We start from the raw sequence: 25137 nt of genomic DNA on the forward strand, positions 1-25137 counted from the left end.
CTTTTTTGCGTGGTTGATAACATCTTTCCAATGATTACTAAGTTTGTACCCATCATCACGGTTGAAATTATGTCTGTGTTTGTATATTTGTATGGCTTCGTGTACAAACCTTTGATGGTAGCCGGGAGGTTTGCAGAGAACCTTGGTCTCGGAAAAGACAATTTCATGAGAGCCCACCGAGTTGTAGCAATGATCGGCCACGAAGCCATACAAATATACAAACACAGACATAATTTCAACCGTGATGATGGGTACAAACTTAGTAATCATTGGAAAGATGTTATCAACCACGCAAAAAAGACTTAATCACAAATTTTTTGGACCATCTTATCTGACAGGCACTATTTTACTGTACTTTACCGAGTGTTAACATCCCCAGTTATTTTAACAGTACTCTCTTCATTGTTCAGCCAGCATTGGTATAAACATGGGCATTTTCGTTCTTTTGTCTATCATGTGTATCAGACCCCCCACTCCCCCTCTCCCTCCATTGTGTTGGCGTGTGCAGTAATTGGCCGCTTGCGCACAAGCGCTTCCACGTCCGTCGCCCACCCTTTGGCCTCGCCCCCCCCGCCCCCCCCCCTCCCTCCCGATACGTTCCATTCATTGGCTACCATAGTCTGATGAGCTCCCCCTAAGTTTGTACCCATCATCATTTTCGTTCTTTTGTCTATCATGTGTATTAGACCTCCCCCTCCTCCTCTCTGCCCATTGTGTTGGCGGGTGCAGTGGCTGGCCGCTTGCGCACAATCGCTCCATTGTGTTGGCGTGTGCAGTAATTGGCCGCTTGGGCACAAGCGCTTCCACGTCCATCGCCCACCCTTTTGGCCTCGCCCCCCCTCCCTCCCGATACGTTCCTTTCATTGGCTACCATACTCTGATGAGCTCCCCCCTCCCTCTCCCTCCCCCCTCAACTCGCTTTTAAGGGATTACATCTTGAATCATTGCCTCACTTGATACAGCTAATCTGGCTGTGACGGTCCCACCTGATGACGGAGACTTGTGTTGCCTCCGAAACGTCGTGATTTTTGTTTTTATTTTATTTTTATTTTTTATTTTATTTTACTTTCTACGTGACTTTACCGAAAAAACCTAAGAAGATGATTCCTTGCAGTCACGAAAGCTTCAAATCTAGAATTAATAGCCTGTACCAGCCTGCACAACGCCAACAGCACCATGCACACGGTGGACGCACTGGTAAACATGGCCACGGGCCACGCGCACTCGGACACAAAGACAAAGATCCCCCGTATAGCCTGTACCAGACTGATGGGGCAAGTGCTGTTAGCGAGCACCTATGAAGGCCGGCACGGCATACGAGGAGGTGGGTGGCCAACACCACGCCCGGCCGGCCGCCTTTGCCTCCGCAGTGGTGATGTTTACACACCGTACCAGGTACTCAATTGAGGCCGAGTCGACCTAGGGGAGGCCCAAGACGGGTTCAGATAATCGTCACTGGTGTTGGCCGTGAGCGGGAATCGAACTGAGGTGGCCGGGTTCGTAGCGCAGCGCGCTAACCGCTACACCACCGCTCCCCACACACGCACACACACACAGACAGGACTCACCGCCTCAAGTCACTGGCTGATTGTAATTGTGATTTGTTAATGCTCTCTGGGAAGGAGCAGTGTTGTGTGCTGTTGTCACTTCAGATTGATTTGTAAATTAGAATTGTTTGCAATCAGGGCTGCTGTTCAAGGCTACTTCCTGACCACCACAAGACGGACACACAGATGCTTTCAGCGGCTGGATGGCCTCAGCGGTAGAGCGGGCGGCTCGCAATCGGAAGGTTGCGAGTTCAAGTCCCGGTTGGGAGTGGAGTCAGTCCAGCGTTCCTTCTGGGTCAATTGGGAACAACTTTTGTGGGAATTAACAACAGTGGATGTCCTATGGATAGACTCACCCCAGCAATAAAAATTGTGGAATTTCAGCCACTGGTTCAGGGCTGCAAACAGGAGATGAGCACCAATGCCACAAAGTTTATTTGAGGAGGAAACTTGTCAAAAAGAGCTTTGCAGCTCTTCGGATTCCTCCAGTCTAAAGAAATATTCTGAGGATTCAGAATTAACTTTGATTTGACCGCTGTGTAAGGTAATACATGGAGAGTTATGATAGATACTACAGACTGAGACCAATATCGCGGTTTGTCAAGTAAAACACCGGCTAGAGTGGGGGGCTGGGATCTCGGGAGGGCATCGTCGTCGTTGGGGCCGTCCGTGCCGGTGTGGGTGGAGCGTCGCTTCCGTCCACGCGCATTGCGAGGTCACCAGCAGTACGGCCGTGGCACGGCAGCCGTAGTGCCACTGGCACACGGGCTATGTGGAGGGCAACGCTGAGGGAGATTGTCCGCGGCACGGGGATTGATGATCGGAGCGCACCCTGTTCTCCTCACCATTCAAGCGAGGCGATTTCCCCATGGTCGTGCTGCGAGAAGACGTCCATAGTCGGCGCTTGGTAATATGGACATGGCCGCTTTGGAGCCCTATCTCAAATCTCAACGCACGTGCAGCTTCATTTGTGCCTCGGTAATTTGTTAGTTTTGATCCCTGTTTGTATTTGTGACCCGAGTTCCTCTTGTAAAATACTATTTTTAGTGTCTCAATGGGCTCTCAGAAGGAACATTCACGGAGCTCCGATTTCCAGCAAAATCTGTAGATTAACCATAGGGTCGGTGAAATGCAACGTGCTTTCACGGCCCATGGGCTGATTCATTCAAATTTCTAATTAAAAAGTGACGGACACACGGACGCGATTTACAGTGGGCCACATGCGACGACCGCGGCCTCGCCACATGCACAGCGCTCCACGTCCGTCTGACAGTTTTGTTTGAAGATGTCCATCGTGCAGTGAATGTTGAGCCGGTGTGTTGGTTGTGACTCGCACCTGAGATCGAAGCGTCCCGCTTTGAACCGCGCACACCGATGACATTCTTGAATCGAGGAGTTGACAAACCGGCTCCGTTGCGTGGAGCAGCACGCGATTACCCCATCGGTAGAGTAGCCGATGATCGCCACGATCAAGAGAAGAAGCCAGCGCCTAGTGAACAGCGCGTGGCGTGTGGAAGGGTCAGGGCTAATTCCTCCATTGCAGCTGAGACAGCGAGGGCCAGCTGAAGTTCCGCCGATGCGGTTCCTACTCCAGTCTACGGCCAATGCCGCTCATGAAGCCGTTTACAACGGTGTCCACTTATATTGTGATTTCCAAGTCTTTCGTCGCGGACCATATTATCAATGCAATAAACAATGGGTATTTTTCTTTTTACATTTAACAAAAAACATTATACACACATGTCAGTGCATAATGTGTGTCTAATTTACTTTGTTGCACAAACATATTAGTGCCAAATTACTCTTGAGGTAGGGACATTACTACTTTAGTAAGCCACGAATGTGTGTCCCGTGCGTCACCTCACTCCACATGAGGCCCACCCCCCACGTGACGTCACTCCACATGAGGACCACCCCCCCACGTGACGTCACTCCACATAAGCCCCCCCCCCCTCATTAATATTCATGAGTGGGTGGATTTAGGTCGAGCTGAATTAAATAATTACTAATATAATAAGCCAAGAATGTGTGTCCTGCACGTGACGTCACTCCACATGAGCCCCCCCCCCCCTCATTAATAATCATGAGTGGATGACGTGAAGCACCCCCCCTCATTAATAATTATTAACGGGTGACGTCACTCCACATGCCGCACCCCTCCCCAATAACCATTTGCGGGTGACGTCACTCCACATGGAGCACCCCCCTCATTAATAATCATGAGCTGGTCATTATTTTCGATTGAATATTTCAGATTAACTTCAATACACACCCGTCCTTGGACGGGCAAACAAGCGAGTGCTATAAGAATGTGTAATTCTCTGCAGCATGTTGACATTGTGACAGGGTATGTATACCCCGTACACACACACGCTCGGCTGGCTTGGCCTGGGCTGCAGGCTGGAACTCTGCTGATGAGGCGAGACCGAGAGGCGCGGGGCAGGAGGGCACGGCCAATCCTGTCGGCGTTGTGATGTCCTGCACACACCTCTCTCTGTGTCTCTGCTCCCGCAGCACCCATCTCTCTCCCCGTCTCCTGCCCCCCTCTCCCCTCGTCTCACCTCGTCTCACCTCGCTCCGTTGTGTGACGGTGCGAGTACAATCACCCCGCAAAATGGGATATTCCACGGGCGCACGGCCAGTTTAGTAAACGTCCATCACGGTTCACGCGACGATTCAATTCTCCGGGCGTTAAATAATACATGGGGGTGTGCACGCACGGGCAATGCGTGCGCTCGCATGCAATATTCAGAACCATCCGTATTTACATTGTTAACTACAGGTCTTGAATAGCTTTGAAATTCCTGTTGATATTGAATATTACAGAGGCGCCCTGTAACCCTACGAGGTCAAAGCCATTAGCGTCAACGTTTCGCTCGGCTCATCGTTTGGCCAGACGCGCTCACGGTGGCCGCCCGCACTTGGCTTCGTCTCTGCTTGCTGTCTCTCCGACTGCGTTGTTGTGTTGTCCCCGTTGTGATGTCGGACGCTGTCTCTCCGTCTCTCCGTGAGACAGCGTCGGAGGCACGATGGCGGTCACGCTGGCAGTTCCGTCGCCTATTAAGCAGTCATTCGTTCCATTTCAGTGAATGAATAATATGATTACTTTATTTTTCTAATATAAAAAATTCAAATTTCACGTTTTATTTATTTTTAGCAATAAAAAATAAACAACAAAGTCAAAGAGATTTTCTGCTCAAACGAGTATTGGGGCGATGCTCATCCCCTGTTCACAACCCTGAGCCAGTGGTGGAAATTCCACATTCCTATGGCAGTCGTGAGCCTCTCCATAGGACAACCTCAGTTGACTTGCCCACAAACTGGCACCTATTTTACCAACCCCAGAGGGATGATGGGCTGCATTGACCGCCCAGGAATTGAACTCACAACCTCCCGGTTAAGAGTCCCTAGCTCTGCCGCTGAACCACTTGGCCGGATGAGAACGGCGGCAGGAGACGTGGAGTCGTGGGTGACTGGCTGGGAAGCCTGACGCGGGCGCTCCGATAGCATTGCCGCGTTTCACGTGCGCGCGGTGAAGAGACGCTTTTTCATACGGCACGGGAGACGGTGATTGATTCGGCGTCGAGAGAGATATTAGCGCAAAGCATCACAGCCGGAGGAAGAGGCAGCCGCCCTGAGAGGGCTCTCCGGTCGTCACTGCCAGACGGACATGTTTCTTCGTCGTCACTTTGACAGAGCTTATCACGTGGCTCCTCATTAAATACTCGTTCATGTAAAGTTGCATGATTAAGGCAGTCAGATGAAAAGGCCGGTCATTAAGTGCAGTAATTATCATATGGAGCCCATTGTGTGAGGTTTGGATTGTGTTTCGGTTGTCAGAGGGCCATTGAGTCTGATGCATGACGGTGGTGCTTGATTGCTGGCACAGTGTGTGCCTAATTACGAATGAAGCCCCCAAAATGGAGCACTTTTTTGCGTTGGACAAAAAAAAAACCCCAGTCTCCCGCGCTTATAATTTATGCGGTTAAAATGAGTGAACAATTTCTGCTTCTTCCCTCGTAAATGTAGCTGCACCCGTGAGTGTCTGAGCCGAATACTTTATAGCCTTTCAACTCACAGCTCACAGACGCAACAAGATCCTTGTTTGTAAATAGCATCGAGGGGCAATTTGGGTTGTCGTACAAATGCGTACGTGTAGTTGTAAACTCTAATTTTAATGAATATGTAAACAGCAGCACTGTGCATGCCATGAAATAATTTGTCAAACACATTGAGACGTTAACAATAGGGTGCAGGGAAATAGGATAATCATGTAAGATTTATTTTGTTGTAAAGTTTGTGGCTCATTTTCACGGTGGTATTGCCAATAACTGGTACCAGCAGTGTTAAGATCGGCCTCTGTGGAGGAGGCTCGTGAAGGACGCTCCTGGGCAGTAAGAGGCAGATGCCCTCCAATGACAATGGAAGACAGAGGAGCGACGATCACAACAACGAGCGGAGTGCCAGGCGGCTAAAACACAGCAAGTTGGCATAGTAGGGGGCACAGGTGGTGCATCTGCCAGTAATTTCAGTCAGTCGACTCATGCCACCTGCCAGCGGGCGTTTGACACTTCACGTAGCCTTAAAGTGCACATTTGCCTGGCACAAGCGCCGTGGTGACATCACCGCCAGTGGTGAATGGCGGGTGTTGGTGGTGCGCACAGCAAGTACGACCAAATCTCCTCCGTGCTCGTGTAGATCCATTGACTCTTTGCTATCACCCCCTTGCTTGTTGATCCCCTACCTGTTGGACGTCATAGATTCTGAATAATTATCGCAGCCACTACGATTCGCCGCACACACACCGCAATGCATCCTTGCGTCGGATCGTAAACTTAAATTGTGACAAGGCCATCAAATTCCCCGCGAGGGGACGGGTGACTAATTCCACCGCTTATTGCATGAGTTGAAACATTACATGGTAAAATGTGTTTCCAGCCTCATATATTACTAGCTTTACTACCCGGCTTTGCCCGGGACTTGGATTTACCACGCCCGGCCGCCTTTGTCTCCCCAGTGGCGATATTCACACACACCAGTTACTTGTTTGAGGCTGAGTCTACCTAGGGGAGGCCCAGGACCAGTTCAAATAATCGTCACCGGTGGTGGCCGTAAGCGGGAATTGAACTCAGGTCGCCGGGTTCGTAGCGCAGCGCGCTAACCACGACACTACCGCTCCCCCCCCACACACACACATGCGCGCGCGTCCATAGGTACACATACACGCGCTTGCTGCAGACACACGCAACTTTCAGGTTGCGTACGGCAGTAAACGACTGAAATAATAAAGCAGCAATGGTGCGCGAAGAACGCCTTAGACCTGCAACACATTTGTATGGCACGTTACTCGCGGAGGGTTGGGGGGGGATGCGTGACATCAGCAGGCACACTGCGTGACGCTTCCGCATGTGGGTGACATCACAGATGTGACGTCAGAGCTTACTTGCCGTGCAAAATATATCCATTATTGCGCCCCCCCCCCCAAAAAAGGAATGTTTTTATACTTTTTGCATGGTCTACAGTCTGGAAACTACCCACATGCCAAATTTATATATATATAGATTAAAATGAACCTTCCCATCAGTGATTTGGTGACGCTGCTGCTGCTGCATTGGCAGTGGTGCACAAGCACAATTAACAAAACGGCTCAACACCATTCGTCACTAACACTGTGGCTCTGCAAGGAAAATATAAAGGACGAATACATGCGTGACCCCTATCTGTGTGCTATGTAGGAGGACCATTGCCCAAACCGTCGCCTATCATTTGTTGCCAAGTCGCTTCTGAAAAAGAGCTGTATAGCTCCGTGGGCCAATTTGTTCTATAAACATCTTACCAGTTCACCAACATTGCTTCATGCGAGCCTGACTGCTGGCCATTCACTGAACGTTGAAAACCGGTTCAGAGTTTTCCTTGTGTTGAACCAATACTGCTCAAATTATGCACTTTCATAAGGCCATGCGTTTGGCTGATGGGATGTGTAAAATTAAAAGCTTTATTTTGTATGTGTAGGGACAGATGTGTGAAGGAGGCATAGTATTGTCTGCTCATTTACTTTCTTATAGTCTCCGCAATGAAGAGAGCGATTAATTTGTGCGACTAATATTCGCAGAGGCGCAGAGCCGCTTTGGATGCAGAGAGGAGTTACTCCGCTGTTGCAGTAGCAGCAGGGCAACAATAGAGCCGAATAACTGTGAAGGCCTTTATTCATTCAGTTGAGAGCAATTTGTATGCAGGGTATGGCAGACTGACACTCGAGAAAGTTCAGCGGAAATGCAAACCAAAAATAAAGTGTTTCAAGCGCAGTGGACTACTGCACAGGGCTGCCGTGCGTCTGAGCGAATCACCAGCAAGCAGGGACCAGGAAGACTCGGTTGTAATTGTTATTATCATCATCATCATCGTTTACAGCACTGTGTCAACCCGCTGCTAGATGAATGCCTCCCTGTGCCGTGTTGGTCATGGTGGCTATTTGACCAGAAACTTCATCACACAGGTCAGTGTCGTAGGTGAAGGTGGAGGGGATAGGGTGCTAACCCATGTTAGCCGTGGCCAGGAATTGAAACCAGGTCACCAAGTTCACAGTGCAGGGCTCTAACCACTGCGCCACCACCACCAGATTAGATCGTGACACGTATAGCAGACCTCCCTCACAAATGGGGAAGGTCTTTCGATCAATGATAATGAATCCTCGACAACCTTGATAATTGATCGTTTTCAAGACTTACTTTCACTGCAGGGCCAGCAATGCAGAGAACGTGATCGATGAGGAGACACTGCATTATCCTAAACTATAGTGCACTGGGGTTTAGGGAATTCAGGACTAACGAATTTCATTCAAGCTGTGCTCAGTGTATCGGCAATGATGTTTTATTTTGAGTGCAATCAATAGAGGAAGTGAATCCAAAGCTGGGCCTTGCCATGGAAGGGTTTCATGGTCACAAAGCCAATGGCCATACGAATTCTTAATGCTGCCATGTGAGGCGATGGATTAGCCTTCTCCATGATACACGGCTTCTCCAAGCCACGGGTCTGGTTACCCGCTATTCTTAACATATTCGCACCCGAACCCACAATCCTTTTATGGATGGGTTCTTCACATTACCAGCGTATTTGTCCAGATTAAAAGGAGTGACCTCGAGCAGCGATGATCTGCGGGAAGCTCCGCGGATAGCGGTGTGGAGTGGCGCCTGCGGTTGTTGTTGTTGCTGGGAGACGAACGTGGGCCCTGAATAGTGTCAGAGTCGTGGCGCGGTTTGCCTTTTGCAGCAGAACTCCGTGATTCAAGACCACCGGCCGCCCCTGGGTAATAAAACTGTGCTCGCGCATTGTTCATGAAATGTACCGCGCATGCGCAATCCGCTTCAGTAGTGGATGTTAAAGATCCCACGACGTTAGTTGAAACACGAGTGGACCCTGTTTGCCGGCCTCATGGTTCAAATTCGAAAATTACTCAACCGAGTAAAACCACACAGCGACACTGTCCCCTATATGCAGACTACACGGTTTGTGAAACACAACGGCTTCGTGATGGCCTTCGTGGTATGAGAATGGCATTGATATCATCATCAGCATTGATCAATCCACTGCTGGATGACGGCATCCCCAACCTGCCCCTCCCCCCTCACCTCGCGGGACATTGCGATGCGGCGATCCACGCAGCTCTTGCACGCAGCTCTCTGTTAAGTTTCCGCAACGTCGCGCCATGACGTGCGAGAAACGACGCCGCGGTGACCGCGTCGCTCCCTGGGAGGAACGAGCGGCAGCATCGCGCCGATGGCCGCTCGGCCCTGGGCTGAGGATCAGATTTAGCGACGGCAACGTGCGGTCCCCCCCCCCCCCCACCGTGCATTGGGGGCCTTCTGTGCGCCGCGAGAGCCCCGAGCGTGAACCCCTCGGGAGGTTGAACCCACCGGTGAATGCTTGCTGGAGATCGCCGTGGGCGGTCTCTCGCCTCTGGCGATTGGCAGATGGTGTGCGGTGGGGTAAAGCGTGGGTAGTGCCACCTCTTGGGAGATGTCTGGCTAGTTTGGAAGAGTCGACCAAAATATTCTCTGGAGGGGCTCTCTGGAGCTTCCTCCGTTTGAGACCCTTCTGCCAGCAGTGGCGTGAGCGGGACGTTGCAGGGCTGCACCTTTAACGGTTTAATGCCATATTCTTGGTTCTTTCGGTAAAGTAAAAAAAAAAATTATTGTTTTATATTTATATTATTAGATTATTTCCCTTCTACGTGACTTTACCGACAGAACCAATAATATGAATTCCTGCAGTCACGAAAGCTTTAAATCAAAAAATAAATTAAAGGTTTAATGTCATTCAACCGAATTGGTTAGCGTCCTTAGTGTGGTGAAACTGAGCTCACTTGGATGTGCAGAGAAGACACGCAACAAACACGGATGTGACAGGGTGGAGATTGTGAGTCAGTTCCACGGTGAAGATTCACAGGGACTGTCTGGCCTCGAAAGACTCGCTCTGTGTTTACACGACTCTACTGGCATATTAACTAAGCAGTCGAGCTGGGGATGTAGTGAATTCCTCCGATTAGAGGCCACCGCTCTGACCACGGTGCGACCGTAACTCTCGGCGACGCGACCGTGACTCGCCGCAGGTGCTGGTGACAGAGTCGAACCTGCGCGAGGCCGTGGGCTCGGAGCTGCTGCGGCTGGAGGAAGCGTTCGCCAAGCGGCCCGAGTTCCTGCGCCTGGTGCGGCGGGCGCGCACCGAGCTGGACGGCCTCCTGCAGCAGCTGGCCGGGGTGCCCTTCTGGGGCCGCGGCGTGTCGCTCGAGCGCACGGCGCACAGCATCTCCTTCGTCGAATTCTACAGGTCAGCGCTTGCTCGCTCGCTCACTCGCTCTTTCTATCGCTCTCTCTCTCTCTCCGGGTTTTGTTTTTCCCATTTGTTTATTTTTTGTTACGCTCCCCACCCCCACATTGGGCAGCTGCTGGATGAGCGAAGGCGCGTTTGTGAGCTTGGTTTAAACTCTGGGCCGCTTGTTAAGAACGCCACCGAGGTGGAGGCAATGTAAGCGGACGCGTGCTCTGGGCAGAGCTCAGGGTTGTGACACGAGTCGAGATGAACGGGGAAACGTTCACGACATTTATAATTGGTACGATCGGTGGTAACGCCTAAGAGTTTGTGACTCCGTGAGCGTGTTTGTTTAACCGCCCGGTTCGTTTGTTTACGATAGCATTTTAGTTCATATGTTGGGCCTGCAGGGCTTCCTTCAGGAATGTTGACTGTGAGTCACTTAGGATCAGGGTGGAACAGTTCACATCAAGTCCGGTGATGGAAATGGGAATGTATAAGTTCTGCTGTGCAACCCATTCGTCCCGAAGCCCAGGAGTCGGAGTGGTTGTGGGAAGTGGCGGTCCGCACGTTCGGTGCTCTGGGAAGCTCTGGCACGGCTCCTCTTCTACTGCCGCTCAGGTCCAACACGTGATCCATAAACAAACTGTCGGTTTTACAAAATAGCTCACGGTGGGAGTATGTTCATCCCTGGATTGGTCAGGATTTGTCCCCATCAGCAATGTGTTACTGTCGCATCATCATCATCATCAAATAAATCGCATTCAACTCTTAACAGCTAGCAGTATGCAATACGATGACGTCATGGTTGCACAGGGAGAGATGCATCTAGCAGTGGTTTAATGCAGATGATTCAGATGATGATGACCACCACAGAGTTCACGTCATAGGTTCTATGTACGCGCGTGTCTCGCCGAATAAAAGCCTTGTTGTTGTCGAAGAGTCAGCATTTCATGAAGTTGTTGGTTCTCTGGAACAGATTGAATCATATTCACCATGCTCTGTGCATCGATATTTCGCAACAACAAAAAAACATCATCAATGTTGACGCCGTGTTGTGAGCGTGGGGTTACGTCTCCCGCATCGGCGTGAGCAGTGGCAGCCGCCCATGCTCATTAGCATAAACATCACAGCCATAACGAGCATCTCGCCCGCCAAATGATGATTTGCACACTGCGGATGGTTTTATATTTATTTATTTGAAGCATTTGGTCCTGAATGAAGGAAAACTTTGCAACGTTAAATCGTGGATTTTTTAAAATTCCCTTCATGACTTTTCGATAAAACGGCACGCGGTGCGCACTCGATCCGTGTTCACTCTACGAGGAGGACTCGCGCGCGATATCCGCCGTTGAGGACGGCGTGCGCGTGTGCAGTGGGGCCACGGGGATAACCGAGATGAATCGACCACCGGCAGAGGTCCGTGGTGTCCACAAATGCCGCTGTTGATGTTCTAGAGGTCATTGGCAAGTCGGTAAATGGCAAACGATAAAGGTGCATCCCTGCAATTTCTTGCTCAGGCCACTGCCAGCCTCCAATGGAGGGAGCTCCCTAGAACCGCTCTCTGTCAGCCAGGGCCTTGGTTTACATTGCCGTGGGTTTAGCGTAACGTGAACCACCCAGCTCACAAAGCAACTTCACCGATGTAAACGGTGTAACGACGCTGTTTTGTAGTTAGTCTGGTGTGTTTTTTCGCAAGCAGCAAATGCATACTTTTTGTCACGGCAAGCAACTTTGAATTCCAAAAGAAAGGACATGAGTTCCGTTGAAGTTTCCTGCCCTGTGTAATTTTTTTACCTACGTGACTTTACCGAAAGAACCAAAGAGTATGGTTTCCTGCCCTGGTCCGGTGAGCGGTTTGTAGGAGCAGCCTCGTAAGTATGTATGTGTGTTGAACTTCTTTCGCATAGTACGTAGCCAAACGCTTTAATTGGAGGTGCTGGGGAAGGACAATTGCTGCTGCTGCTGCAGTGTAAAACAAAGATGCAGCTTTGGTGAAAGTGAACTTTGCTTTAGTTACTCTACTCATTCATGTATCTTTGCGTCCTTGTAAAACAGTTTTTCTTCCGAACACAGTGATGAATTTATGGGAATCACTGTTGCCAACAATTGTTTGGTGACGAATCGTAATGTCTCGGCTTTTGTCTGTCCACTGACGGAGGCCTCTCCCTCCGCTCGCCAGTGCAGGTCGTGACGGGGGAGTCCAGGATCGGTTCACTTGTCACACGCCACTGATGTTGGCTGTGACCGGGAATCAAACCCAGGTTGTGTGGGTTCGTAGTGCAGCGTGCTAACCACCAACCGGTGCCGCCGTTCCTCTAATGTGGAAATAAATTGATTACACAGCAAACGATTCGGTGATAAACTGTTCCAGTTAGAAAATGTTTTAGAAGGTATGTTTGAAATGTGACTGCAGTGGCTGGACAGGTTATACATGTAAACAGGTAGGTGACACGTTTAAAATTCACAGCCTATGCTACAAATCATGGCCACAATTTGAGAGGAATTATGCTGCAGTCAAAGGTGGCAGGTTGTGGATAACGATGATAAATGTCAGGGCAATATATGAATACAAAAACACCCTTTTTTGCCAAGCGTATAACCTCAAAAATGTTCTCTCCACACGAACTTATTAATCAAATTTGCTGATTTTGCTGTACCAGTCCGTGTGCTAAATGCGCGTGTAGCGATGCCGTCGTAAATTTGTATCGCCGTGCATTCATCACGGAGGGCCCCGAGCTTCACGGCTCCACACGTTTCAAAGCAACATTTCCTCTGCCTCTAAAACAAATACGCGCTGCGTCTCTGGTGCCGTTGGATATAGATGTTGCAGGAATCCAAATTTGCGTTGTGTTTTTCCTGGTGATTCGTCCTGAGATTCTTTCTGAACGTGTCAAAAGTGACGTCAAGAAAGCAGAGAGAACACAGCGGTACTGTTGTTGTAACAGAGTACAGCAAGAGAGAGAGAGAGCAGGCGACACATTCACATGAGCAGACATGCACAGAGACAAATAGAGAGACAGACACAGACCAAGAGACAGACAGATACAAAGACAGAGAGAGACAGAGAGACAGATACAGACAAAGGCTGCACAGACAGTGAGAGTAACAATGCTAGCAATCACAATAATAGTACAATGACCTTCATTTTCACGTCTCCAGAGCCAGAGTAATGCAACATTAATATTCATGACGTGTTGATTAAAGGTATTTGTGTCGTATAAATCTGCAGTGGTGGGGCGTTAAAACGTCTTAGTACGATAATAGGTTTTCCCCCCCTTTTTTCTGGCAACAAAACACACCTGTTTTGTTGCCAGAAAAAAGGGAAAACCCGATTATCGTATTTTGGTACTGGCAGAGGAGATCCCATGATGTTTTAGTACGCACGCACACACACGCACGCGCACACACACACGCGCGCACACACACACGCACATGCACGCGTACTTATGCACGTGCACACACGCACACGCACACACGCACGCGCACACACGCACGTACGCACACACACGCACGCACGCGCACACACACACACGCACGCATGCACGCACACACACGCACGCACACGTGCACAAAGATAACAAAGAAAAATATCCCCCAGTATAGCCTTAACAGACTGTTGGGGCAAGTGCTGTTAGCGAGCACCTATGAAGGCCGGCACGGCACACGAGGGGGTGGGTGGCCAACACCACGCCCGGCTGCCTTTGTCTCTCTAGTAACGATGTTTACACACCGCACCAGGTACTCATTTTAGGCTGAGTCGACCTAGGGGAGGCCCAGGACCGGTTTAAATAACCGTCACTGGTGTTGGCCGTGAGCGGGAATCGAACCCGGGTCGCCAGGTTCGTAGTGCAGCGTGCTAGCCGCTTCACTACCAACTCATAAAAGGGGTTTAAAACAATTATCATGTAATCAAGCGTAATACTTTTGATAAGTTCCTGTTTTGTTTGAGTAGCTTGTTGTAGTCGTTATGCTTGAGACTCTAGAACACACTGGTGCTGGGTTGCAGTCTCTCCCGTAGTCCTGTGAATAACCTTCCGGAGGCATGCAGCAGATGCCACATTGCATATGCATAACCCAGCACACTTACTCTGCAGTCCCATCTGCCACATTTAATCCACAGTGTCGAGTCAGATTCAAGTTCAAGTTCAAGTTCATTTATTAGGTATAGCCCTGTGAGCCATTCAGCTCTTGAATCGGGTGCAACCGCAACAAACAAAAAACAAAAACATGAACAAAAAAACATCTTAAAGTGAATATGTGACTAAGTGCAAACAGAAAATCCAAGAAAAGACAGCAAAATATTGCAGAAAAAACACCGTACACCAACGCTGTGTGCAAAAATCCCAGTGGGATGCAAGTCAAACAACAACAACAACAACCACAAGACAGCTTAAATTAAGGCCATCAGTCTAACTCTGTACTACAACAAACAAACATGGCTAAACCAATAAACTTTTCGAAATCACCAAAATAAAGCCATGAAAGCAATGAGAAAGCAATCATAGGAACTGTGACAGAATTTTCACAATAAATGGCATAAACAACATGTACTACCAAAACCCTGCAGCCATAGCTGGCTGCATGAGTCACTCCACCTTTAAGATCAGCACACTAAATCAAAACACAGGTCATACTTTGTAGCGATCATCCGGAGCGAAACATTTTATTTTAGGTCACTGAATAGCACTGGCAGCTAGGGGTGTACAACTCCTCTAGAGCAGTTTTGAGTGAAGATCTCATAGGTAGTGACTCAAGTTTCAATTTATTGGCAACAGCATTCCAGACCCTGGGGGCATCAATAGCAAAGGCCCTTCCTCCAGTATATGTACGGCAATAGGGAATATTAAGCTGGTAAATGAGTGTAGACCTTAGGTCAAATTTGTTCTTTGAAACAGAGATGAGATCCAGCAGGTAATCTGCAGATTCTTTTGCAAGTACATCATGAATAAATAAGATCTGGTGCACAAGCCGTCGAACATTCAGAGATGTTAAGTTTGACCCAATGTAGAGGTCACAGTGGTGAGTCCTATATGGGCAGTTCAATGCAAATCTTAAGGCCGAGTGATACATTGAGTCAAGCTTCTTCAGTACAGTACTTGGGGCTGATTTATAAACAATGTCACAGTAATCAAGTAGAGGCAGTATGGTAGCTTTAATCAATTCCAAACGGAACATAGGGGGGAAGCAGTGCTTGTGTCGATATAGAAAACCAATTTTAATTTTTGTCTTTTTCCCAATATAATCAATGTGATCTTCAAAATTCAGTTTTGAATCCAGGATGATCCCAAGATACTTATAGATCTTAACTTGCTCTATTTGATCATTATTTAAGGAATGTAATTTGGGGAAAATAACTTCCCGCTTTAGTCCTGGTGAGAAGCATAGCACCTTGGTTTTGGCAGGATTTAGGACTAGTTTAAGAGCAACTAGCTGATGTTGTAGTTTGTTGAAATCACTCTGGAGCTTAGCAATCACGTCATCCGGAGAGCGGCCAGCAGTAATTAGTACCGTGTCATCTGCAAAAAGATTTACCCTGGAATAATCCAGTTCAGTGCCCAAGTCATTTACATAAAGAGAGAACAAGAGGGGGCCGAGAATGGAACCCTGTGGAACCCCTTTTGTTATCTTAACACTGTTTGACCTCCAACCATCTGTGAATACAGTTTGGGTGCGAGAAAAGAGGTAATTTTTTAACCATTTTACTGTGTTTTCGGAAAAACCGAGGCAACTTATTTTACTAAGCAGGATGTTGTGGTCTACTGTATCAAAAGCTTTGGACAAGTCAAGAAAAAGACAGGCGCAGTACTGCTTATTATCAAGGCTACTGTAAATGTGATTCATAGAGTCTAATGCAGCAGATGTGGTGCTGTATTTTTTTCGGAACCCAGATTGTTTTAGATGTAATAGATTGTTGGCGGACAGGAAACTGATAATTTGGTAGTTCAATAATTTTTCAAAAATTTTCATCAACGGGGACAAAATTGAGATAGGTCGGTAGTTATTTGGATCATCTTTAGGGCCCCCTTTGTGAAGTGGACGAACATAGGAATGTTTCCATTCTAGAGGAACTGATGCTTCTTTGATGGACAGGTTGAAAATATGGGCTATAGGTTTGTATATTAGGTGACCAACACTTAGTAGAGCAAAGACGGGAATACTATCTGCTCCGGTAGAGGAGGACCCTTTGAGGAAGGACAGTTGTTTCAGAACATTACTTTCGTGGATTGGCTGAAAACTAAATTCGCTTAATGTTTGGATAGGGGTGTAGGAATTTGCATGAGCAGGGGTGACTCCCAATAGATTATCAAATAGGGTACCAGCTTCAGAAAAATGAAGGTTAAAATTGTCAACTATTTTTTGGGGATCTGAAAAATATTCCCCATTTCGGTTAAGCTGAACGGGCAGATGATCTGTTTTGGATGCTTTTTCGATACATTTGATTGTTTTCCAGAAAATCCTGGCATTTCCATGAGATTCAAGGAGAGTAGAAGAGAAGTAGTCATTTTTTGCATGCCGTATTTTTTTGACGCATCTATTCCTTAAAATCCTGTATTCTAGCCAGTCATTAACCAAATTACTTTTCTGAGCACATGCCCAAGCCTTGTCTCTAGTTTTCATGAGTTTTGTAATCAAAGGATCAAACCATGGTGGACGATTGCCTTTAGTTTTAAATTTAACCAACGGAGCATGTTTGTTAAGAATTTGTAGAAACGTGTACCTGAAGGTCTCCCAAGCCGTAGTCAGGTTTGGAATATCACAGACCTTGTCAATATCCGAGTGAAGCACATCATTAGTAAATGCCTGTATGCTGAAGTGTCTCATGGAGTGCTTCTCAACCAATTTAGGGGGGGCTTTGTGTCTGGCTGATGATCTCACCCCAAAAATGAAGGAGTGATCACTAAGGTTATTACCTAGAACACCAGTCAGTGCGAAATTGTGAGGGGCATTTGTCAATAGGACGTCAAGCAGAGATGACTGTCCCGGATTTTTTAGGTTGGGTCTTGTGGGGACATTTATTAATTGAAACAGGTTAAATTCATCTGCAAAATTTGTGGCCACGGCCGGCGGGTTTAGCCAATTCCAATTTAGATCACCCACTAAAACTATTTCACCTTTAGGGAGGCCCCCAAGAAGCTCTCTCAGTGCAGATGCAGCTTCAACATCCTTACCACTAGGCGGTCTATAGCAGCACACTACCAATATGTGTTGATTATTAGGGAGAGTTATTCTGAGAGCCAGACCTTCAAAGCAACATTTTTTAAACAAGGAGTGAGCTGGTGAACATGCAATAGTATTACGAACATAGATGGCAATTCCACCTCCTTTAGATCCTCGGTCAAGCCGAAAAAGGTTGTAGTTGTCAATCGTAATCTGCAAGTCATTGACGGCAGGAGTGAGAAATGTTTCTGTTAGGCAAAATATGTCCGGGTCAAGATTTGCTACTTCTAGTTTTAGTTGACTTAATTTTATCAAAAGCCCTCTGATGTTGACATGTAGAACACCAACACCTTTTCTGCCAGAAAAATCTACAGAATTATATGAGTTCTTTACATTTGGGCCAGGATGAAGCTCAATACCACCCAGAAATAAGAAAAGTAGAATTAATAGTTTGCACAGGTATTTTCTGTGAAAGGATGAAGAGCGACGAACCTTGGACGAATAGCAGCAGCTCACAGATGGTGTTATTTTTAAGAGCAGAATGAAGTTTGGAAGGAGTGCTGGTGAAGTAATGGGACAAAGATAGGGTTTAAAAGGATACAATGATGGAGTGTAGAAGTGTCTATAAGCTGTTTCATTAGCAGGTGTAGTGGCAAATTTAGCAATAAGTATTGACGCGAAGTAACGCGGGTAGCCGTTTGTAGAGTTGAGTGTGGCACTAGATATGGCCGGGAGGGACAGTAGTAAGATACACAGCAGGTGAATTGACATCTTTAAAACACTAAATTTAAACACACACACAGCTCACTCACACGCAGCTCACCCTCACCCACTCTCACGCACAGCCCACACCCATGCAGCACAACGCACACACGGCCGCACACGCCGCCGCCATCTTGCTGCTGTTGTTGTTGCAGCTGCTGCTGTTGTTGCAGCTGCTGCTGTTGTTGCAGCTGCTGCTGTTGTTGCAGCTGCTGCTGTTGTTGCAGCTGCTGCTGTTGTTGCAGCTGCTGCTGTTGTTGCAGCTGCTGCTGTTGTTGCAGCTGCTGCTGTTGTTGCAGCTGCTGTTGTTGCAGCTGCTGCTGTTGTTGCAGCTGCTGTTGTTGCAGCTGCTGCTGTTGTTGCAGCTGCTGCTGTTGTTGCAGCTGCTGTTGTTGTTGCAGCTGCTGTTGTTGTTGCAGCTGCTGTTGTTGTTGCAGCTGCTGTTGTTGTTGCAGCTGCTGTTGTTGCAGCTGCTGTTGTTGTTGCAGCTGCTGTTGTTGTTGCAGCTGCTGTTGTTGTTGCAGCTGCTGTTGTTGTTGCAGCTGCTGTTGTTGTTGCAGCTGCTGTTGTTGTTGCAGCTGCTGTTGTTGTTGTTGCAGCTGCTGTTGTTGTTGTTGCAGCTGCTGTTGTTGTTGTTGCAGCTGCTGTTGTTGTTGCAGCTGCTGTTGTTGCAGCTGCTGTTGTTGTTGCTGCAGCTGCTGTTGTTGTTGCTGCAGCTGCTGTTGTTGTTGCTGCAGCTGCTGTTGTTGTTGTAGCTGCTGTTGTTGTTGCAGCTGCTGTTGTTGTTGCAGCTGCTGTTGTTGTTGCAGCTGCTGTTGTTGTTGCAGCTGATGTTGTTGTTGCAGCTGCTGTTGCAGCTGCTGTTGTTGTTGCAGCTGCTGTTGTTGTTGCAGCTGCTATTGTTGTTGCAGCTGCTGTTGTTGTTGCAGCTGCTGTTGTTGTTGTAGCTGCTGTAGCAGCTGCAGCCGACCCAACTGCAGTTGCAGGAGTCATACACGAAGCAGCCGCAGCTGTGTGTACTACAGCAGAGCAGCAGCGGGCGTGCGGCCTGGAGGCGCCGAGGCCGAATAGTTGCGTGATGTGGACGTGGAGAGGCGAGATGTTTGGCCCATCAGCTTCATTGTTCTGCTTCCATTGACGAGCACCCTCCACGTAGGCCTCGACGTAGGCCCCCACGTAGGCCCCCACGTGGGCCCCGACGTAGGCCTCGAAGTAGGCCTCGACGTAGGCCCCGACGTAGGCCTCGAAGTAGGCCTCGACGTAGGCCCCGACGTAGGCTTCTATGTAGGCCCCCACGTGGGCCTCGACGTGGGCCCCGACGTAGGCCTCTATGTAGGCCTCCACGTAGGCCTCTATGTAGGCCTCCACGTGGGCCTCGACGTAGGCCCCGACGTAGGCCTCTATGTAGGCCCCCACGTGGGCCTCGACGTGGGCCCCGACGTAGGCCTCTATGTAGGCCTCCACGTGGGCCCCGACGTAGGCCTCTATGTAGGCCTCCACGTAGGCCTCGACGTAGGCCCCGACGTAGGCCTCTATGTAGGCCCCCACGTGGGCCCCGACGTAGGCCTCTATGTAGGCCTCGACGTAGGCCCCGACGTAGGCCCCCACGTAGGCCCCCACGTGGGCCCCGACGTAGGCCTCGAAGTAGCCTCGACGTAGGCCCCGACGTAGGCCACGAAGTAGGCCTCGACGTAGGCTTCTATGTAGGCCCCCACGTGGGCCTCGACGTAGGCCCCGACGTAGGCCTCTCGGATCCCTCAGGACAGAGCAAAGTCCTGGTTAGACTCCAGCTTGTTCAGAATGCAGCTGGATCAATGGCGTCGATGGAAGCAGCTCCACACTGCACTGTTTCAATGAAGAGGGCGGGGTTGGGTGGGGGCTAGGGGGGAATGATTGCATTTTGCAGATAATCGTATTGCTGCTGCTTGATCTCTGGGCACCCATGTGTACCGAGCACTCCCTTATCCTCAATCATTTCATCGCATTTTTTTTTATCTCAGCCAGAGGGAGACCCTTTATGGCAACACCCTGTGGTGCTTTTCAACCGATGGGATTTCTGTTCACAGTAACCATCACTCTACCCCCCCCTGCCACCACCCCCTCTTGCACTTTCAACTAAATTATTTTAGCGTTGATTTTTGTTCAACCAGGTGGGAACTGAAGAGGCCAGGATGAGTCTGAGTTGTAAGAGCCGCTGACCTGGCTGACCAACACGACAAAAAGCAACGACGTCAAAAAGAATTACAACAATGGCCCAAATATAAATCGGCAAAAAAAACAATCAAGGTCATATAAATTCGAACAAAAACAACTGTGTTACAGAGGCAATGAAACAAAAAAAGTCTACTCATATTTTATTTGGACTGCATGCACAGAATGCATGCACAGAGTGGTTGACGAAAACCTTTACAGCGATGCACAGAGCACACGAAGACCGTTTCTGCGCATTGTGAGTCGAGCAGCAGCAATGGCTGCACCATCGTGGTCTGTTGAGAAATGGGCTCCAACGTTTGTGTTGCCATTGTGGCCTGCGAGTTGCGTTGTTGAGCAAGCCGCTGTTGCAGGTGTAACGAGCCGATGCTCGCCACCCCCTCTCGGAGGCCAGGTGCCGAGTCACCTCGTGCCGCACAGAGACGGCTGCCACCGGGGGTGCTCAGTGGCAGACGGGATGCGGTGCAGGGCGCTTTGTTGCCAAGGCATTTCAGCGCCGTATAAATGCAACGATTATTGTTGTTGTGTGTGTGCTTTTAAATGATTACACGGCATTCTTTTCCCACGCACAGGTGGCTGGCCTACCTACTGCTGCTCATCCTGGACATTATCATCTGCCTGTTGGTGCTGCTGGGCCTCTCGAAGCAGTCACGGTGCCTACTCATCCTGTGAGTTTTCTTTTGCGGGACAGCCAATCACTCTTCTCTGCCTGCTACCATGGTGACCATTCCCGTGAAATTCACTCGATAATTCCTCCACCCACGTTGAGGACTCTGACTCTGCCAGACACTGACTCTGGGGTTTCATCCATCCACAACATTGCGTTCAACTACCACACTGCTGGCCACAACAACCCACTCACACACTCGCTAACACACTCACACACTCACTAACCCACTCACACACTCGCTAACACACTAACACACTCACTAACCCACTCACACACTCGCTAACACACTCACTAACACACTCACACACTCACTAACCCACTCACACACTCACTAACACATTAACACACTCACTAACACACTCACTAACCCACTCACACACTCACTAACACACTCACACACTCACCAACACACTCACGAACCCACTCACACACTAACCCACTCGCACTAACTCACTCACACACTAACCCACTCACACACTAACCCACTCACACACTCACTAACCCACTCACACACTCGCTAACACACTAACACACTCACTAACACACTCACACACTCACTAACCCACTCACACACTCACTAACACACTCACACACTAACCCACTCACCCACTAACCCACTCACACACTAACCCACTCACACTCACTAACCCACTCACACACTCACTAACACACTCACACACTCACCAACACACTCACTAACCCACTCACACACTAACCCACTTACACTAATTCACTCACACACTAACCCACTCACACACTCACCAACACACTCACTAACCCACTCACACTAACTCACTCACACACTAACCCACTCACACACTAACCCACTCACACACTCACTACTCACCCACTCACCCACTCACACACTCACTAACACACTCACACACTCACCAACACTCACTAATCCACTCACACACTCACTAACCCACTCACACACTCGCTAACACACTAACACACACACTAACCCACTCACACACTCACTAACACACTCACACACTCACCAACACACTCACTAACCCACTCACACACTAACCCACTTACACTAATTCACTCACACACTAACCCACTCACACACTAACCCACTCACACACTCACCAACACACTCACTAACCCACTCACACTAACTCACTCACACACTAACCCACTCACACACTAACCCACTCACACACTCACTACTCACCCACTCACCCAGTCACTCACCCACTCACACACTCACTAACACACTCACACACTCACCAACACACTCACTAATCCACTCACACACTCACTAACCCACTCACACACTCGCTAACACACTAACACACACACTAACCCATTCACACACTCACTAACCCACTCACACACTCACTAACACACTCACACACTCACCAACACACTCACTAACCCACTCACACACTAACCCACTTACACTAATTCACTCACACACTAACCCACTCACACACTAACCCACTCACACACTAACCCACTCACACACTCACCAACACACTCACTAACCCACTCACACTAACTCACTCACACACTAACCCACTCACACACTAACCCACTCACACACTCACTACTCACCCACTCACCCAGTCACTCACCCACTCACCACACTGCAGGTCACGACTCCCCTCCTCCCGTCGGATTGTTCCCCCACGCTCCTCTGCTCAAGTCAAGAGACGTGCGACACTCTCATCGATTCCTGGTAGTGCTGTTTGTCGCTGGCCGCTTGACGTTTTGTGTCTCTGGGCCTGTGCTCAGCAACTGTTAAATAAACAACATAAAGCCCACTATCTCCTGTGATTGGTCACTAACGGACAGCCCGTCCTCTAGACGAGCTAATGTGAGATTCACCTGACCCTCGTCACACATTCACCGTTCTAGTAGGGCTTGTTTGGCCAGGGTGAGAACTCAGGAGGCCAGGATAGTCTCATTCTGCACGAGTGGCCTGGGTTACCACAATGACAAAAGCAGTAACGTTTCGGCTACAACGCAAGCAGCCGTCTTCAGGTGAAGAATGAGACACTGCCAAGCTAGGAGCTTATATATAAGCTGGGTTGGAGGTGGAAGAAGAGCGCCTTAACAAAAAGAATGTGCATATCAAGAGGAATTTAGCATATTCATGGGAAATGCGTAGGAGGTGGGCGGGGGGGTTTCAAAGTCATATTATGCCCATGCATTATGCAGGATCAGCAGCACCAAGAGAGGGTGCAGGGAGTAGCATTAACAAAGGAAAGGAATGTTAATGCTACTCCCTGCACCCTCCCTTGGTGCTGCTGATCCTGCATAATGCATGGGCATAATATGACTTTGAAACCCCCCCGCCCACCTCCTACGCATTTCTCATGAATATGCTAAATTCCTCTTGATATGCACATTCTTTTTGTTAAGGCGCTCTTCTTCCACCTCCAACCCAGCTTATATATAAGCTCCTAGCTTGGCAGTGTCTCATTCTTCACCTGAAGATGGCTGCTTGCGTTGTAGCCGAAACGTCGTGAGAATTATTTTATTTTATTATGTTTTATTTTTATTATTTTATTACTTCCCTTCTACGTGACTTTACCGAAAGGACCAAGAAGATTAATCCCTGCAGTCACGAAAGCTTTAAATCGAAATTTACAAGCAGTAACATCCACCACTCGCCTGGCCCTTACTACTCACCCACTCACATGGCATAGACAACCACTGCCAAAGGTTTTGCATTGTTTGTATACACGCATCATTACGTGTTCTTGGTTCGTTCGGTAAAGTCACGTATAAACAAAAATGATAATGAAATAAAAATAATAAATTGAGAATAATAAAGAAAAAAACCCACAATAAAAAAATAGCAAAATATTTTTTATTTTATTTTTATAAATTGAAAATATGAAAAGCAAAAAACCCACGACGTTTCGATCGCACCACAAGTGGTCTTCATCAGGCAGGGAGTGTTCTCTTCGCGTAGGTGTCGATTGACACCCTGAACACCCTTGCAAACGAGACGTTCCATCTCATTGAGTTTTCCAGTTGAAATATTTGAGCTAAAAAAAAGTTACGTTGGAAAGTACACGTGTGTCTGTTGCGGACGGGCGGTGTTTATAAAGCGGGTCAGATGTTCCGTGCAGAGCTTCTCGCAGACTCCCCTTTGAAGTATACATGGCACTCCCCCTCAGATGAGACGTTGATAGTTGCGCTTAAAAAAAAACCGCTGCACCTTTTCTTCCTTAGGGAGCAGGGTTGGCTGCTCAGCGGGGTGCGGTGCAGGATAAATAGAGCCATGTTCTGGGAAAACGTGTGGCTGTTGTAAAGAAGATTAATGAGGTAGTTGCCCCATGATGCTGATGTATGCCCCGCTCGCCACCGAATCCAAGCATCTCCAGATTCCAAGCATCTTATCATCATCATCATCAACCATGGTCAATGCACTATTGTATGAAGGCCTCCTCAAACGGGCGTCGCATCTCACACGATCCTGTGATGCAACATTCCGTCTGCCACGTGAACTAATGTCATCGCTCCATCTCCTAAGAGGACATCCTCTAGGATGGCGTCCATTCCACGTCTTGTTCCGTCTCAGGCTCTGCAATTACGTGTTGGGAAAAGCACCAGGTATCCCCATCACCATTCCCCTGGAGCAGATTTCTAGAAGGCCTGCACAGGTATTTTGGGTAATCTGATCCAGCGTGAAACCTGCGTGAGTGCTCAACTGTCACCAAACTCGTCCCTTGCCTTGGGTTCCCGTGGACAGGGCAGTGTTTTTGTATGGGAGCTACAGGCGACCATGAGACAGTGGTAATTTGTGACCTTGCTTGCTGTGTTTTTTTTTAACGGCAAAGCTTTTTAACACTTTCCATGGCAGCACTAATTAGGACAATTAATTAAATTTGGTTGCAAATTAAAATTGATTACCGACCCTATTCCCAACTATCTGATGGGCTTGACAATGTGAGGGGATAGAGTCACGGGGGACATTGCAAAGGACACAAAGCGAACAGGATTTTACGCACGTAGTTT

At 48.6% G+C, this 25137-nt stretch overlaps 1 protein-coding gene across 2 annotated transcripts in view; it reads left to right on the forward strand.

Moving 5' to 3' along the window:
- The window catches only part of LOC144719172 (protein tweety homolog 1-like), a 126694-nt gene that overhangs the window by 50947 nt on the left and 50610 nt on the right, over positions 1–25137 (forward strand). For both annotated transcript variants that reach the window (XM_078595050.1, XM_078595051.1), the window contains exons 4-5: positions 10156–10373; positions 21062–21157. In XM_078595050.1, coding sequence (XP_078451176.1) covers positions 10156–10373; positions 21062–21157 — 314 coding nt within the window. The remainder of the gene's footprint in view (positions 1–10155; positions 10374–21061; positions 21158–25137) is intronic.

This window comes from Lampetra planeri, chromosome 5 (genome assembly GCF_965212315.1).
Source record: "Lampetra planeri chromosome 5, kcLamPlan1.2.h2, whole genome shotgun sequence".
In the NCBI taxonomy this organism is placed as follows: Eukaryota; Metazoa; Chordata; class Hyperoartia; order Petromyzontiformes; family Petromyzontidae; genus Lampetra; species Lampetra planeri.